Source organism: Callospermophilus lateralis, chromosome 10, assembly GCF_048772815.1.
Source record: "Callospermophilus lateralis isolate mCalLat2 chromosome 10, mCalLat2.hap1, whole genome shotgun sequence".
NCBI classification, from domain to species: Eukaryota; Metazoa; Chordata; class Mammalia; order Rodentia; family Sciuridae; genus Callospermophilus; species Callospermophilus lateralis.
In genome coordinates this window covers 129,252,680-129,271,218 of record NC_135314.1, presented here as the reverse complement: position 1 = coordinate 129,271,218, position 18,539 = coordinate 129,252,680, and the positions used below count along the sequence as shown (strand labels likewise).

The following is an 18,539-nucleotide window of genomic DNA, read 5'->3' as shown; positions in this document are numbered from 1 at the left end:
AGTGACATTTTATTTTCTCAGGGGGATCCTGGAACTGATAGTCACATTCAAGGACCTAAGGGGGAAAAAGGAAGGCGTGGGCATCAGGTAAGATGACCTCTGTTTATTTTGGGGGACTGGTATGCATGGGAACAGATGCTTCTGGTGTAGAAATTTGGGCATTCTACTGAGCAAGCCAGGGAACAAACCTGTGGGATTCCATTGTCCATGGACACAGGAGTCCTGACTGGTCATCTCTGCTTACATCTTTTCCTTGCGTTCTTGTCTTAGAATTTGCACAGGAAAAAAAAAAAAAAACTATCTCCCACAACATTAGTAATACTTTACAAGTTATTTTACCTCTTTTGTTCTTGGTTTCCTCATTAGCAAATGAAAGCATCTGACTCAAGGATGCCTAGGATTCTTCCACTTTAAAAAATTTTCCAATTATAAAATTTAAAAGATGCTTGCAATTATCATGTCACCGGCTTGCTTTTCTTTGTAGTCAGAGCTGATTGATGTGTATTGGGAACTAGCCATTTTTGAAAAGAGGAGATCTTTGTCTAGCTCTAAAGACTAGAAGCACTATGATAGAAGACATCACAGAAGAAAAAAGACTTGTTAACTTGACAGATGCTAATTTCTTGGAAGCCAATTTTAGATTTTTATGTCCCAGACATTAAAATGCATGATTCTGAAGAATGACTAAAATAAATCCAAGTGCTTCAGTCCTCACATTTCACCATTCCTAATTTCCAGGAATGAGGTCTGCATAGCACAATATTTGCAACTAGAAAAGAGCCTAGGAACCTCTATTTTCTTCCAATCCCAGTTCTGCATCCTTTAACAAAACTGTAGGACATTGAATCTCCTTCCTAGATTGTGGCTAGATAGCATCCAGGTTATATATGTCCAGATCCTAAGTTAAATTCAGTTTGTAACAAGGTCATTATTATGTAGCTATGTGAGAAAACCGCCGGGAGTTGGCTATAAGAATATTTCATCCTGTCATTATTTACAGTTGTTTTGAACAGACCCTATTGGTGTTGTGACCAGAGAGCTCTGTGAAGGGACACTCAATTATCGACAGGATTGGGTTAAGGAGACAGTAGGGAAGCAACCCATCTGGTGCCCATCTGTAAGATGGGAAGAATGGAGATTGATTTCCATGAGTTAGAGGTTGTCATGGGAAGAAAGATTGTGATCTGAGCATAAAATGAACTTGTTCTATGGTTGGCTCAAGATTTACTGCTGGGGAGAAACCCAGGCCTATAGACAAACTGTGTCACAGTACTATCGCTACACATGCTTACAGCTTTCAGATGCCTCCCTTTCTGATTTTAGCCAAGGGTTAACTTTGAACATCAACCCTGAATTGTGTGTGTACATGGAAATTGTAATCCTCTGAGGCAATGCCATATTGAGTTTGTATCTCATGGCTTCTGCTCCCATGCTGTGCTCAAAGAAGGGTGCTAACTAACTCCTTTGAATAGACTTGGAGAGTTACTTCACTCTCACCAGTTACATAAGCCTGCAGCTGTGGATACTGATATTCTAGCCTAAGTACTATCAGAAGATGGACCTCTAGGGGGCAGTCTTCCCTTGGAATTATTTCTGAGATGAACCTAAGAACAGATTCAATGTTACAATTTGGATGGGTAAAGCAGTCATTCCAACAAGGAGAAACTTTATTATATATTTAGTATCAGGGAATCAGTCATGTCAGTCAGGAGTGTGAAATAAACACTTCTGGGGAGAATGAAAACCAGCTTAGCCTTGGGAAAGGAAATAGGCAAATAAATCAGTTAGCATTGCTGTTTAAAAAATATACACATACATATATATGTATAATACATATTATATATATACATATAAATAAATAAATATATATATATTTATTATATGTCTCTTAGAAAATTTGTCTAATAGTGATAAGTAGTAAATATGTTTGAAACCCAAGTTTAGGTGATTTCGGATTTGACATACCATCTCAATGATATCATTGAGACTCAGTGATTTGTCAGGGACATAGTCCCTTTCTTTTTTTTTTTTTTTCTTTTTTCTTTTTTCTTTTTTTTTATATTCAAAACATTACAAAGATTTCAGAATCACATCGGTTACACATCCACATTTTTACATAATACCATAATAGTAACTGTTGTATTCTGCTACCTTTCCTATCCTCTACTATCCCCCCTCCCCTCCCCTCCCATCTTCTCTCTCTACCCCATTTACTGTAATTCATTTCTCTTCTTATTTTTTTCCCATTCCCCTCACAAACTCTTATATGTAATTTTGTATAACAATGAGGGTCTCCTTCCATTTCCAAGCAATTTCCCTTTTCTCTCCCTTTCCCTCCCACTTCATGACTCTGCTTAATGTTAATCTTTTCCTCCTGCTCTTCCTCCCTGCTCTGTTCTTGGTTGCTCTCATTATATCAAAGAAGACATTTGGCATTTGTTTTTTAGGGATTGGCTAGCTTCACTTAGCATAATCTGCTCTAGTGCCATCCATTTCCCTGCAAATTCCATGATTTTGTCATTTCTTAGTGCTGTGTAGTACTCCATTGTGTATAAATGCCAGATTTTTTTTATCCATTCATCTATTGAGGGACATCGGGGTTGGTTCCACAGTCTAGCTATTGTGAATTGTGCTGGACATAGTCCCTTTCTTTCCATACTCCCTCCTCAGTGTGTCAGCATTTGGTCTGTAGGCCTGGCAGCTTTGAGCATTTTGTTTTTACTTTTATATAAAATGCCAGGAGGAAAGGGACTTTCCTTTCATCTGGTGTTTTCTTTTTTCTTTTTCTTTTTTTTTTAAAGAGGGGGGGGGAGAGAGAGAGAGAGAGAGAGAGAGAGAGAGAGAGAGAGAGAGAGAGAGAGAGAGAATTTTTAAATATTTATTCTTTAGTTATCGGTGGACACAACATCTTTGTACGTGGTGCTGAGGATCGAACCCGGGCAGCACGCATGCCAGGCGAGTGCGCTACCGCTTGAGCCACATCCCCAGCCCTCATCTGGTGTTTTCAACAATATTGTTTTCTAAGCTCATTAGAAAATTGAGCATAACTGCCCAATTTCAAGGGATCCAGAGAAAGCAAATCTCTGAATAAAGGAAATGTGATCACCATGATTGGCTTAGATCTATTCTCATTCACCCATTGGAGGTTTTTTTTTTTTTTTTTTTTTTCCTGGGGATTGAACTCAGGGCCTCATGCATGGTAGGTAAGTGCTTTACTACTGAACTGTATCTACAGCCCTGAAGTTGGGTATATTGTTGTTCTAAACACAACAGATTTTTCATATTTAGGGGGAAAAGGGAGAGACTATTGTGTAGGCCACCACTGTGTCTGCCATAGCTTAATTTCTAGTCTTTCTAAGCCTGGCACTTTACCCAGAAGCTAATCATGGACCAACACAGATTTAGCAGCAAGGGTGATCACTGTGGTGATTTTTAAAATAGTAAAAATTGAAAATACTCAAATGTCTAATAATATGCTTATATCCATCCTGCTGCTTCTGCACAATGGAATATTTCTAGGCAATGAAAAATAATATAGAAGACTATTTCTTGACATGGAAAACACCATTTTGCAACATTAAATAAAAACAGTAGATTTATAAAACACTATTCAATGTGAGTTCAAATTTGTAGAAAACTTCCATATCATTAGAAATTATGCATTTCTTTTTACCCTAACTTCTAACTTTGAAAAATTTCAAACCTATGAAAAATAAATTTTAGTTGCAAGAATGAACCCCATCATTACTATATTTGCTTTATATCTCTTTATACAAATGCATGTATGTGTATGTCTGTATGCTCAAGTGTATTCTTAGAAAAAGGATATCATTCTATATTAGGACAATATAATTATCACACTCGAGAAACAATATTTGTACAATATTATTTTCTAATACACAGTCTGTATCCAAATTTCTATACTTGTTCCATGTCTTAGTTTGGGTCACTATAACAGAATACAATAGACTGGGTACCCTAAATAGCATGCATTTTTCACAGTTCTGGAGGTTGGGAATTCTAAGACCCAGGCACTGAAGATTTGGCATCTGGTGAAGGCCCATTTCCTGGTTCTTAAATAAGTATTTTGGCTATGGTCTCACATGGAGGAAAGACAGGGTACTCCTTCAGGCCTCTTTTGTAAGGGCACTAATCCCATTCAGGAGGGCTCCACCCTTATGACTGACTGGCATTCCTTTCCTACTGTTTTTACTTTGGGGGTCAAGATTTCAGAATGAGTTTTTTTGAGAAGAGACATAAATACTCGATCCATAACACCCAGTGATGTTCTTCATGCCTGTTTTTTTTTTTTTTTTTTTTTTTTTTGTTGTTGTTCCAGCGTGTAGCTGAGGATTCAGCAGTTGTTTCAGGTGTCTTGCCTCTTTGGTATCTTTCAATCACATCAGTGGCCCAGTTATTTGTGACATTGACATTCCAGACTAGTTATTTGGCTAAATTTACCTCAATTAGGATTCATCTGACGGTTTCTCCATAACTACAGTCAGGCTAAGCATTTTTGACAGAGACTTAGTGCTGCTGTACATTTATTAATGATGGGCAGGGATACTGTGTTGATTTGGGTCATATTGGTGACATTAAGTTCGAACACTGGATTACGTTCACCAGATTTCTCCACGGCAAGCATGCTTTTCCTTTCTTCGAATGGGAATGATAACTCTGAGACTATAAATTTCCTATTTCCCAGCAATCTTTTACCCAATGGCTCCAGCATCTGCCCAGATAATTCTTTTACTATGTTGGCTGCAAAATGCTATTTACTGCTGAAGTGAGAAAATGATTAATCTTTTAAGAAAGAATCTTTATTACATCCAGATCTATTGTGAGAAGGCTTTATTTATAGCCTCCTCTCATCTACTTCCTACTTTAGGAAAAAAAAGCCCATAAAAGTAACGTTTACTACAGAAATTTGGGAATATAAAGTAAAATGTAGAGGAAAAATGATCCATAGTTCCAGTAGCCAAGGAAACCATTATTTTATTGAACTTTTCTAACATACGATGGCAATCTCTCTTCTAGAGAAAGTCAGAAAAGTGTCCCATGGGCTTGTTACAAAATGTTCTAGTGTAATATTTTTTTTTTTAAAGAGAGAGAGAGGGAGAGAATTTTTTAATATTTATTTTTTAGTTTTTGGTGGACACAACATCTTTGTTTGTATGTGGTGCTGAGGATCGAACATGGGCCGCACGTATGCCAGGCAAGTGCGCTACCACTTGAGCCACATCCCTAGCCCCTAGTGTAATATTTTTAAAAATGGGGACTTATCATTTTTTTCTTTTTCCATATTTGGGACAAATTATTCTCCCACATAATTTTGCAAATTTTAGAAGAACAACATCATAGCACAAACTTTTTACTTTATATACTTTTTTTTTACTTTATATACTTTTTTTAAAAAAAGTCAGATACACCTATTTCTGCTGATCTTAAAGATCTTCAAGAAAAAAAACTGAGTAAAGTATAAAAATGTATGACAGTGTTTATAGTATGCTCCTGCTTGAGTTTATAAAACAATATATTTATGTCTACTTGTAAGTACAGAATTTTTTTTTTTTTTGGAATTTTATGAGAAGCATTCTTTTCTCAGGCTGCCTTGGGAGAAGGAAGATTTGCTTTTTAATTTTGTGCTTTTTCATTTGCATGCCTTGTGCATTTTTGTGCATCATGACATATTTAATTTTTTTCTACAAACACAGTATTTCAAGATTAACATTAGAATTCTAACAAGTACAATGACAAGAAGTCAGCTGTCTTAGAAATGCAACTCTGAATTGAAGAGCTATACAGATAAATCCTGCAACCCAGAGCCCATAATATGGCTGAGTAGACAAGTGAGCACTGTGGTTAATCATTCAGATGTTTTTCTCTTCACGATGCTATAATCTGAACTTTTGGAAACCCTTGTAATGTGCATATCAGCATGTCATCTTAAATTAAAATCAATACTTTTTTAAATCTTAAAAAATATATCATGATATATCCAAGACCCTGGAAAAGATTGTAGTGAATACTATCATAAACACAAGCTATTACCAACCCATCACTGAGTTTAAGTAAAATTTGACCTATATAACTGGTCTATTCAGATATACCCTCTGATTCCTATTAGAAGCAGCCTCCGTGTTGAATCCCCCACCCTTTTCCTTTGTGTTTGCATTGTATGTGTGTGTGTGTGTGTGTGTGTGTGTGTGTATGTATGTATATCTATCTATCTATCTATCTATCTATATATATATATTCTTTAAAAACTTCAGGTGAAAAGTGTTTCTGTCATGACTTGATTAGCATTTCCCTCATATTGGGGAATATTTAAATTATCTCAGAATTAATATGCGATAAGTGACAGTTGGAATGAACGCATTTTTACAAGACATTTTTTATTTCTGTATTTCACATTCTTTCCCCACTTATGTATTCCACTTGACTTAGCATGTAGCCTCAGTGAATAATTATCTGAAATATCCCTTCTTGGGATCCCATGGGATTTCCATTTCTCCTGAAAGAGGGATCATTCCTTCTGGATACTACTCATTCCCCACTTCTACTCCACAGAGGTTTCCTCATCCTGACTGTGAAACCTTGCTTTCTTTCTTCACCTATACACTGATCTCTCCACGTGCAGAGACATACCCTTCTACCTTCTGCTTCCATCTGCCACTCAAGACATGCCCGATAAGACATGGGTAGAAAGGGATGGGCCAGTATTTTCCTATACTAAGCATGTTGAAGAATGTGTATGACTGCTGTCCCAGCATGGTGAACCATGAGGAGTCATTAAAGGAAGAGTCTGTGGGGAAAGACTACTAATCTTTGGGGAATTTGTCCACAACACTGATGTTTGAAACATGAGAACTTAATGTCATTGGCTTCTTGAGGAGTGAAGGTCAATGGAACTTTCTGAGATCATGGAAATATTCTCTATCTGTGTGATCCAATATGGTAGCCTGGCTACATGAAGTTACTGAGCACTTGGAATGTGGCCAGTGTTGAATGCGGAGCTAAATTTTTTTTTTAATTTCATTTTTGTTCACTTAATTTGAACACTAGCCTACAGCTAGTGGCTTCTGTATTGGATGGTACAGATATAGAGAAGAAAACCAGAAGTGTGTGGCATTTAAACTGATCTTCCCTTTATCTTTTACTTTCTAGGGTCTGTCCAGTTTCAATGGACCTCAAGGGAAAACTGGAAGTGTTGGTCCTCAGGTAGGTGTAGTATATTTCTCCTGCCTTTGTGGAAGAGGAAGGTGTGTCTGGGTGAGAAATGGTTTATTTCTTTCTCTGAGGTCTCTGCTTTCCTTCTTCTCTTAGGGGTCACGAGGAAGACGAGGTCTGCCGGGGTTGAAGGTCAGTGCTTTCTGGAGGGAGATGTTCTTTGTTCCATGTACATTGCAGCTTTAATAGTTCTCTCTGAGGTCTAGGGGAATGCCATTGGGCTGGGAGGTTGCATGGGAATTCCTGGGAGATGACCACGGAGATCTTTTTCATGAAGAAGGGAAGTTTTATATGGTTCTCTGCCTCCTCCTCAAATTGCTCTACTTTATTTAGATTGAGAAGAAGCCAATCCCTTAGAGAAGGACTTTCAATTCTGATATGATGGTTTTTTTCCATGGGTGCAAACAGCTGATGGACTGTGTCTAGATGATGGAGAAGGGTTGAGCTCTTGCCATTTCCAAAGGCCAGATGGTGTGGTTTGATGGTGGAATAGAGAATATCCCTGCGAGAAACCTACTTCACTAAGCATTTATCTAGTACCTGGTATACATTAGAATATTATTTATATTATCTCGTGTAAACCTTTCCAGGAGTTTTCATGGGTAAGAGAGGGAATACAGGATTAGCAAAGAAAAGTAACTTTATCACAGGCACCACAGCTAATAATTGTTGGAGATAGGATTCAAATCTAATATCTGACCCCAAAGACCATGATGAAACTTCTGTACAAAAGAAGTTATTTTATGTAGACATCTCCCTGACATAATCTGATGATGCTCTGCTTGTATTTTTCCAGTATTCTCGTGATTTAGGAATGGAGAAGAAATGATATTGACTCGTATGACTTTTATTTCGATTTCTCACCATGAGGGGTGAAGATTTAATTTTCTTACTCTATCCATCTCCTTCTCTGCACACCCTCACCATCCTTGCAATACATTTCTTTTCTCCATTCTTCATTAAATCAATTTATTGTTCACATGATAATTAGGTGAACATGATTTACAGCTTTATACTTTCGTATCTTGTAATCTTTTTTTTTTTTTGGTGCTATAAATTGAACCCAGAGGTATTTAACAATTGAGTCATATCCCTATCCCCCATGCCACCCCTTTTTATTTATTTTGGGATAGGGTCTCACTAAGTTGCTGAGGCTAGCCTCAAATTTGCAATCCTCCTGCCTCAGCCTCAAATTATAGTATGTACCACATGCCTGGCTTCATACATTATAATTTTTATGTGTTCCTATAGTGGTTTGCTTTTATTCCTATTTAAGTTTTTATTTTTAAATAAGAGATAGAAATATAACTATTTTCAGGCTTCAGGATGAACTGGGTTTATCCAACATGTCAGTGGCTTACTAGTTGGCCCAATGTTGAAGCACTGGTCTTATAGACCCATTTATGTTCCTTGGATGTAATTTGTTAAAGACAAGCCAATCCTACAGATTGGTATTGAATTCCAAATAATAGTACTCTATAATATATAGGAAAATATGGCTCATTACTGTCTATAAAATTAGATCTGGTTTTCACCAGATGCATAATAAAATAGAATTCTAAATGAAATTTTATTTATGGAAAAGATTATGTTTATGGCAAATAAATTGATGCATAGATTTCTTTTGGCAATAAAACAAAACTTTACATTTGTTGTTATGATACAATTAAGAATATCATTAATTTTTAAAAATATCTACAAACCCACTACCCTTCAGCAATTATTTTTATGTTTGTGTGTTCCCTTTACTTGTATAAATAATAAAGGGTTATCATAATGTCTATACTATTTTATATTCTGATTTTCCATGTTTCTGAATTTTCCTAATTTCACTTTTTAAATTAATTTTTTATTTGTTTTAATTAGTTGACATGACATGACAGCAGAATGCACTTATGCACTTTGATATACATAGATGGGATATAATTTCTCATTGTTCTGAGTGTACCTGTTATAGAATCATATTGGTGATGCAGTCACATATATACATAAAGTAATGAGTGCCAATGTCTGTTTCATTCTACTATTTTTTCTATCCCCATATCCCCTTCCTTCATTTCCATCTACCTAATCTAAGGTAACACTATTCTTCTCTAGTGCCCCCAATCCCCGCCTTATTGTGAATTAACATCCAGATATTAGAAAAACATTCCTTATACATTACATTTTACTCTATTGAAGTAGCACAGTTTATTGCTAAACTATTCCTATTTTGGGCATTTAGGTAATTTCTATTTCGTTAGCTATCATGGTCAGTAATATAACAAAAACTGTAAGTTTTTTATTTTGTTTTTGATTTTGATTTGCTGCAATTATTTCCTTAATATAACTATATGAGTGACATTATAATGAGTCTGAACTGTACCATATTGAGCCATGTTATTTTCACAAACATGACACTATGAAAGTTACTAATGTGACATGCAAATTAGATTGCAGCCTGGTTCAAACTTTCTAGCTATCTTCCTTTTAAAACTTGGTTTATACTTATAAATCTAGAAATCTGCTCTAGAAAAGCTGAACAGTATAACAATAATGATGAATAGAAGTGCCAGATAGTTTTTAAAAACTTAAGAAGTGCAAGTAATTTGATCCACATATTGATGAATTCTGGGTTTGAGGTTTTTGGGCTCCTTTGTTCATCTGTCAGTGAGCCAGTCTTTCTGTGAGTAGCATGAAAAAAGAAGGCAGAATAATTCACAAAATTGGAATTATTCCCAATCTTGGAAAAATATCTTTTCTGTAGAAATGAAAATCATAATTGGGGGGAATAACTTAGGGGAGTTATCAAATGAATCATTTTAGCAATTCACCCTTGGCCTTGGGAGCTAGCTAAATGCTCCAAGGGCCCATAGAGTTTTCAAGCCAATATTCTATTATTTTACCATGTGTTTTGTGTGCCTTTGTCCCAGAGTGTCATGCTTGATCAACATTCTACTTCTTTGCATGGAATAAGTGTTCTTGATACCAGTGAACATTTAATCCAGATACCTTAAAGAGAGGGCTGGGCTTTTAGGAATCAATTTTTATACAAAACAGGAATTTGGATAATTTAAAGGAAGTATTTTTGCTTCTCTTACTAGCTGAAATTTTGAAAAGAGATGTGCAAAGACCAGGAACGGCAGTGAGAATGTGGTCTTGCATTTTCTCAGCATGAATGGAAACCCTTTATGTGTCGTCTCCATCTCCATTCTCGAGGAGGATTGATCACAACCCGTCTAATATTTTTTTCAGTCTTTCCCTTGGGGCTCTCAAGTGACATCTTTTAGGAAGGCTGCCTTCAACAGGAGCACTGATGATGCCTTTTTATTTTTATTTTTTGACAGGGTGTGCGTGGAGAATCTGGTGAACAGGGCTACCAAGGAGAGCTTGGAAATCCAGGTTCACAGGTTAAATTGGAGAACTTTTTTAAAAAAATTATGTTTATTATCACATAGTTATTGTATAAAATGATGAGTTTTGTCGTGACAACTGTGTATCTCCGTATAGCCATATTTAACTTGGTTTTAATGCTAAAGGACTTGGTATGAAATGTTAATTTCATTGTTTGATAGGAAATTAAATCAGAATGGCCTTGAATGCCTTCCTTGGAAAGCCTCCCAAAGGAAATCATATAGCCCCTCTTATGAGAAGGGTAAACCACGATAGCTAATATTTATGGACCTCTATGTTCTGGGTACTGCAATAGGCTCTTGAATTTAACTCACTTGATCCTTCACTGGGGGTTAGGCAGGTTTCTTATTATCCCTGTTTTATAGGGAAGAAGTGGAAAAGGGGGTGGGGAAGTTAGGTCAACTGGCCAAGCTGCACAGCTAATAAGTTATAAAGTTGGGATTCAAACTCAGACAATCTGGTTATAAAATTGATGTTCTTAATGACTGCCTTTGAAGCTGTGCGTTCCGATTACTCAAATAATATTTAATTTTTAACCTATTTAATTTTCACTATTAACTCAAGTAATAGTGATATTCATTTAAACTGTACTCAATTTGGCAGGAAAAATCAACAGAGTGAATTGAGTGTCTGTCATGCACACAGTACTCTGCCAATAGACAGAAAATGGGGCATTTAGACCATTAAGGCAAAAAGTCTTGCCCTCAAAGACTTCAGTCTCCTGGGAGACTGTAAATTATCCAGTGATAAGTGGAAATTTGAACTTCCAACTAGTTCCTTTGAATCTTCTAATCATAAACTAAATCTATCATCTGTAGATCCTTCTGGAACACTTTGTATATCTTTCTTTTAAAAGCCAGATTATTTCCAAGTATCCTCAATGGAAGGAGTTTAAAACAAACCAATTTCATTTATCTTGACTCACTCTCCATAAGTACAAATCCTTTCAGTGTCAGATGACCATTTTAGAAGTTTCTGCTAATTTAAAACTTGACGAAAGAACTAAGGAATGAAATGGGTAATCAAAGTCCAATTAGAGATTGTGTTTACTTTATGATCGAAAAATAGTATGTGAAATACAGAGGGAAACAACTAATATATATATATATATATATTTTTTTTTCATTTTCTTTTTGATCACTGGATCAATTCATATTTGGACCCCCTGCCACGGTTGCTTCCTTGCTTTCTCCTCTATACCCACTTGATTGTGTTTCTGGGTGAAAGGGATGCATGTCATGCTGGGAGCTATGAGCAAGAAAATCGATAAAACCTCTCCTTAATTCTCACCTTCCCAGTAGCATGTGGCTATGATGGTCTATTTAAATAGATGATGGTCAATACCTCACTTCAGAGAAAGGAAGCCATGATCAATGCTTCTATTGAGAAAGTAGTTCTCACAAAAACTGGAGAAAAAGTCAAGTGTCAAAAATCAGTAAAGTAAAATAGATGGGAGAAAAAAATGAGCAACTCCTCAGTGATGTAGGCAATGAGATTAATGTGCCTTTGGTTCTTGATAAAATTTTAAAAAATCTCTCATTTTTAGACCTTGTGTTTATCAAGAAAAGGTTATTTTTTTTCCCAAAGGAATCAATACCCTATCTGCTCCCCCAATCCCCTTTTAGGATTTAAAGTTAGTTGGGTCAATTAAAATATGGAAGCAGTGTTTCAAACTGTAGCGCTCAATGGATTCAGAAGAGATTGCTGAAAACATAGATGCTAAGGACTCACATCCCGTATTGCACACTGAGTGGGCTGGGAGTGAATGTGCTGTGGGTGCTGCAGTTTACAGACACCACCCGCTTCAATTTGATAAATGAGATGGTGATGGGTGAGGGCACCCAGATTTGTGCTTCCATAGGTATCCGAGGTGATTTTGTGGCTTTGCAGAATATAAATGTTTCTGTAAAATTGGTTCAATTTTAATATCACCTTTGGTTTAGGGGCCAAGAGGAAGACAAGGACCCCCGGGAACTTTTGGACAAAAAGGGTTACCCGGTGCCCAGGTAGGTTTGAAAACTGAACAATTTCAGTACAACTGCTAATTAACAATGATTGATTTATAACCCTGAGGGTTCCTGGATGACCAGGAACTATATTGTGTGTTCTGGGGTCTGTGGGTATCAGGAATTTCTAGAAAAGCTAATTTGATGTAGTGGGTATTGATCATCAGCTATGTACCCCCCTCTATTATGGATATATTGTGGGAATGTAGTAACCCATAAGGCATGGGTGTGAGCTTTAAAGGTATCTGACACAAGCTGGTATTTATCTATAGGGTAAGACAAAAATCATAGTACCATAAGAGAGGTATAAATAAACTAATCTGCTCCTTGTAAATACATAAGGAAGCATCCACTTTTATAGATAAGAAAACTGAGTCCCAGGGAGATTAAATGATTTTCCATCCAGACCCTGGGTGGCTGAACGGCCTTCTGATTTGAGTCTTTCTAGTGCCTTTTCTGCTTCCCACCTTGTTTCCTAATGGTTCATGGAAAGGCTCAGACAGACTGAGACAGATAATCAAAGCGGCTCCCCGAGGAAGAGAGCATTTGAGATTGCCTAGAAACCTGAGCAGCAGGATTGGAGTCAGGAATGAGAGCCTCTAACTAGAGACTCAAAAATAGCAGCTCCAGGATGGTGCAAGCCACGGTTCTGTCCTTGTTCTCTCCCTTGGTGTTTTAGTCAGCTTTTTTTTGCTGCTGAGAACAAAATACCAGACAAGAACAGTTTTAGGAGAGGAAACGTTTATTTGGTGCTCAGGGTTTCAGAGGTCTCCATAGACAGTTTCGTCACTCTGGGCCTGAAGCGAGGTAGAACATTCTGGTGGAAGAATGTGGTGGAGGAAAGCAGCTCAGGACATGGCACCAGGAAGCAGAGAGAGAGTTCCTCACCAGGGACAAAATATATACCCCAAAGGCACATCCCCAGGGACCCACCTCCTCCACTCACACCCTACCTGACTGCAGGTATCACCCAGTTAATCCCTATCAGTGGACTAACACATTGACTAGATTAAAGCTCCCAGAACCCAATCATTTCACCTCTAAACTTTCTTGCGTTCTCTCACAGATGAGATTTGGGAGACACCGAATATCCAAATCACAACACTCTTGTCAGGAAAAATCTAGCCCTGTAACTTTTTGTCTTATTTTAAATGTCATTTGAAAGTATTTTATTTTTGGATCAGGTTCAAGTCTAGGTTTTTTTTCATCCTGATCTTTTAATTGAATCATGTTTCCCCTTTGGTTCAGATAGCTTTTTGTTGTTGTGACCAAAATACTTAACAAGATAGTGACCCACCTCCTCTAGCTATGCCTCACCTGTCTACTCTTACCACCCGGTAGGTCCATTCAAACTAGGATGGGCTGATTTAGGTTACATCTTTCACAATCCAATCAGTTCACCTCTAAATATTCCTTCACTAACAGGAGTTTTGGTGGAGACACTTCATATCCAAACCATAATGCATCTCTAGTATACAGATAATTCCTCCAATTTTTTAAAAAAAATTTGTGGTGCTTGTGAACTCAAAGCCTTGTGCATGCAAGGCAAGCACTCTACCAACTGACCTATATCCCCAGCCTTTCCAATTCTTAATTATGTGGTACATGTGTATACCTTACTCCTGTCTCCCAAACCCCCAGTCCAGAGCTTAAATGTTTATATTGTGTATTTTTGTATGTTGGAAGATAAAATTGACTAATTGTACTGAATATTGAAGGCTAAGCTCCATGATGGCTTAAGAGCACATTGTCAGTTCCAGACCATTTCAATAAAACAGATGTTCCTTGACTTACGACAGGGCCACATCCCCATGAACCCATTGGAAGGTGAAAATATCATTAAGTGAAAAAATGCATTTAATAGATCTAATCTGCCAAGCACCATAACTTGGTGACACAGCACACTGTAGAAGATCAATTGTTTACCTTCACGATTACATGACTGACTGGAAGCCATGGCTTCCTGCTGCTCTTCAGCATCACAAGACAGTATTGTACCACACGTCTCCAGACCTGGAATGGTTCAAAATTTGAAATTTGAAGTATAGATTTTACTGAATGCACCATTATAAAGTAAAAAAAAAAAAATTAAATCAGGGAATATCTGTCCCTAGTGGTGATTTTGGCCATGCTGTTGTTGCAGGGGAATCCTGGGCCTCCAGGGCCAAATGGTTCCAAAGGAAAAGCTGGGCCAAGAGGAATGAAGGTAAATGTCAGAGAACACTCTTCTTGATTGCAACTTGGGGAAGCCCCTGTTTTTTTTAAATACTAATCTTTCCTTACATGATCATTTTCAGCATATGTCTCTGATGTGGTTGGTGAAGCTATTGATTGATCTTTACCTTATAGCTGGATAGCTGGATAAAAGGGAAAGACATATAGACAAATAGGAAGGGTATGTGTGTCACGTTCATCAACAAACAGACATTAACAGAGAGAAATACATATTTACTGCAAACCCAGGTTCACACACCTATGTCTAGAAAAAGCCAAAGGAATAAAAAAATTCTGCAATTTATGCTATGTATAAATTGGTTTTGTTAATAAGCAGTAGCAGGGTCATTGCTATATTTGGAAGTATCTGTATTTAACAAAGCCAGAGAAAACCTTTAACAAAGCCTTTAGACTGTATTGTGATGCTAAAAGGACTTGAAAAGAGTAACAATAATTTCTGAGGAAAATAGTACAAAATTACATAAACTTGTGGGAGAAAATTAATCTCATCTTTTCTCTTTGTTATTAAAGGGAGAGCTTGGTGATGCAGGAGAGAAAGGCTCACGGGGTCAACAAGGACCAAGAGGGCAGCCTGTGAGTTTAGTTTCTCTGTTTTGAACTCTTGATTGAATTTCTTGTTTGGTATTTGTTCTTGTTTCACATAAAAATCTAATATTCTTGATATATTGAACTTGAGTTACAAATATGACATGATCACCATAGCTGCTGAGAATTGTAATAGTCAAAGATTCTCAAACTCCTGTAAAAATAAAGAATCCAAAGATGCCCTGGGATTTATTTTGCCTCCTTACGTGTTGTTGAAGAGGGAAGTGTCAATGAACCTCTTCTGTTGGACAAAGATGTTTTATAAGTATCTGAGTCTTTTGGGAATGCGGAGCTGCCCAGTGAAACATTTTTCCAGGGCAGCCAACAAGACAGCCAATCAGAGTTGTGAACATTTAAGAGAATGTCTTCGAACATCCAGAGTGTAGAAATAATGTTTGCAGACCAAAGATCATAAAAGACTTAGTTCTACAAATAACACTGGCAAGGCAGGTCTATGTATTTTTACCTCAGTTCTTACTCTGAACATAAGAATAAACTATCATATTTCACTGCATAATTGTTGCAGACTTTTCCCATGTTTTTTTAATGTGCATTATAATTATACATAATGGTAGGATTCGTTGTTACATATTTGTACATGTCATTGCAGATTTTATGTCAAATTTTCTTGCAAAAACATGGGGTGCAACTATTATGTGGGTTTTTTTTTTTAAATTGTGCTGGTGGTAGTCTTTAAAAATCGTTTATTATTAAACTGTTTTGAGCCCAAGGTTAGGATGCATGGAATACTCCTGAAGATACATTAATGTGGTGGCAATGATTAGGCAGTGAAATAGGGTGGTTATTTTGTGGCTATTTTCAATTCACCACCTGATGGAAATCAGCTTTTATCATAAAGAGTAATGCTACCTTCCAGCTCATATTTCTGAGATTTCTTTCACCAGTGGCTAGGAAGGGTCTTTAGGTCTTTTTTTTTTTTTTTTTAATCACCCCCTCTTCCCCCTTCCTTTCTTTACACTGAAATAGTAGCATGGAAAGGAAGCAAAAACAGGCCCAGGAGACTTAAACTTAAATGTGAAAAGGGGAAGAACAGAATAGGATTACTGTCAATTGAAATTTGAGGTAAATAATGGTCAGCTTCTGTACTCTGAAAATTCAGCTGGTGAAACTAACATTTTGTTTGACTTCATTAAAATTTCCTGGTTAAAAGTAGCCCAAAGCTTGTGCCACCATCTCTACTGCTGCCACCCACAGCAGCAGCAACAGTGGCAGCAGCAACAAAAACAACAACAACATATTTACCATTCATTAAGTACTTTCTACAGAGAAGGTACTAGCATCGTGCTAGGGATTTTCCATGCATATTCTCAGTCTTCCCAATAACCATACCATGGAGATGATATTATTATCTATATTTTACAGATAAGGAAACTAAAATTTAGAGAAGTTGAGCAACTTTCCCAGTGTCACTCATACAACCATATTGGCACTGAAATAAACATTTAGGTCTGGGGCTGGGAATGTGGCTCAGTGGTGGAGCATGTGCCTGGCACGCATGAGGCTCTGGGTTCCATCCCTAGCACCAGGAAAAATATTTAGGTCTCATTCTACCATCTTTTCTACCCCCATCCTCCTTCCCTTCCTCTCCCTCACCTTTGTCCAATCCAAAGTTCCTCCACTCATCCTATCCCCTAACCCCCATTTTGGATTAGCATCCACTTATCAGAGAGGACATTCAGCCTTTGGTTTTTTGGGATTGGTTTACTTCACTTAGCATGATATTCTCCAACTCCATCCATTTACCTGAAAATGCCATAATTTTGTTCTCTTTTAATGCTGAGTAATATTCCATTGTGTATATATACACCACAGATTCTTTATCCATTCATCTATTGAAGGATGTCTAGGTTAGTTCCACAGTTTGGCTATTGTGAATTGAGCTGCTATAAACATTGATGTGGCTGTGTCACTGTAGTATGCTGTTTTTAAGTCCTTTGGGTCCAATGAATGGGATAGCTGGGATAGATAGCTATCTATCTAATGGTGGTTCCATTCCATTTTTTTTAAAGGAATCTCCATACTACTTTCCAGATTGTTTGTACCAATTTGCAGTTCCATCAGCAATGTATGAATGTGCCTTTCCCCCCACATCCTCACCAACACTAATTGTTGCTTGTATTCTTGACAGTTGCCATTCTGACTGAAGTGAGATGAAATGTCAGAGTAGTTTTGATCTGCATTTCTCTAATTACTAGAAACGTTGAATATTTTTTCATATATTTGTTGATCAATTGTATACCTTTTTCTGAGAAGTGTCTGTTCAGTTCCTTAGCCTATTATTACCCTAGATACATGTATGACTGCATGAATGGTGTGCTTCTACTTCCTGTACAACCAGAGAAGTAAAAAATTGTGCTCCATTTGTGTACAATGAATCAAAGAGCATTCTGCTGCCATGTATAATTGATTAGAACAAATATAAAAATATTTAGGCCTGTCTGGGTGATAAGCCTGTGCAAGTAACCATTACATTGCCTCTATTTCCAATATTATTCTCTAAAGTACGCCTTTATCCCTGGAACTTTATCAGTTCTGGAGCTTCTTTCTTTGTTTTTCTTGCCCTACAAAGAAAACGAGTTTAGTCCAATGGCTCAGTGACATGGCTCCCACAACTCTGCCATCATCTTGCTGATGTTGCACCTTATTGCAGCTTTTACAAATCAGCAAGATGATACCTAAAACAACTGCTAAACTTCCTTCCAGGTGTGGTGGTGCATGCCTGTATCCCAGCAGCTCAGAAGCCTGGGGCAGGAGGATCGCAAGTTCAAAGCCAGCCTCAGCAATTTAACGATGCTCTAAGCAACTCAGAGAGACCCGGTCTCTAAATAAAATACAAAAAGGGGCTAGGGAGGTGGCTCAGAGGTTAATTACTCCTTGGTTTAATCTCCAGTACCAAATACAAAATAACAATTAAACCCAAACCTCCAAACTTCCTTCTGTCATGGTCTTTTTAAGTTATAAACCTTTATCCCCTCCTAGGCCCTCCCTCTTCCCCACCCCATTGCATTGTTGAATTATTCAAGGTTCAGATGTTGTCATCAACCATGTGTTGATCTGGAGGACAATGGA

The 18,539-nt window shown here is 37.3% G+C and overlaps 1 protein-coding gene across 1 annotated transcript in view; it reads left to right on the top strand.

The window, feature by feature from the left end:
• Positions 1-18,539, top strand: part of LOC143408187 (collagen alpha-4(VI) chain-like) — an 81,892-nt gene that overhangs the window by 40,307 nt on the left and 23,046 nt on the right. The window contains exons 18-24 of the mRNA XM_076867632.2: positions 22-87; positions 7,168-7,221; positions 7,327-7,362; positions 10,557-10,619; positions 12,567-12,629; positions 14,773-14,835; positions 15,375-15,437. Coding sequence (XP_076723747.2) covers positions 22-87; positions 7,168-7,221; positions 7,327-7,362; positions 10,557-10,619; positions 12,567-12,629; positions 14,773-14,835; positions 15,375-15,437 — 408 coding nt within the window. The remainder of the gene's footprint in view (positions 1-21; positions 88-7,167; positions 7,222-7,326; positions 7,363-10,556; positions 10,620-12,566; positions 12,630-14,772; positions 14,836-15,374; positions 15,438-18,539) is intronic.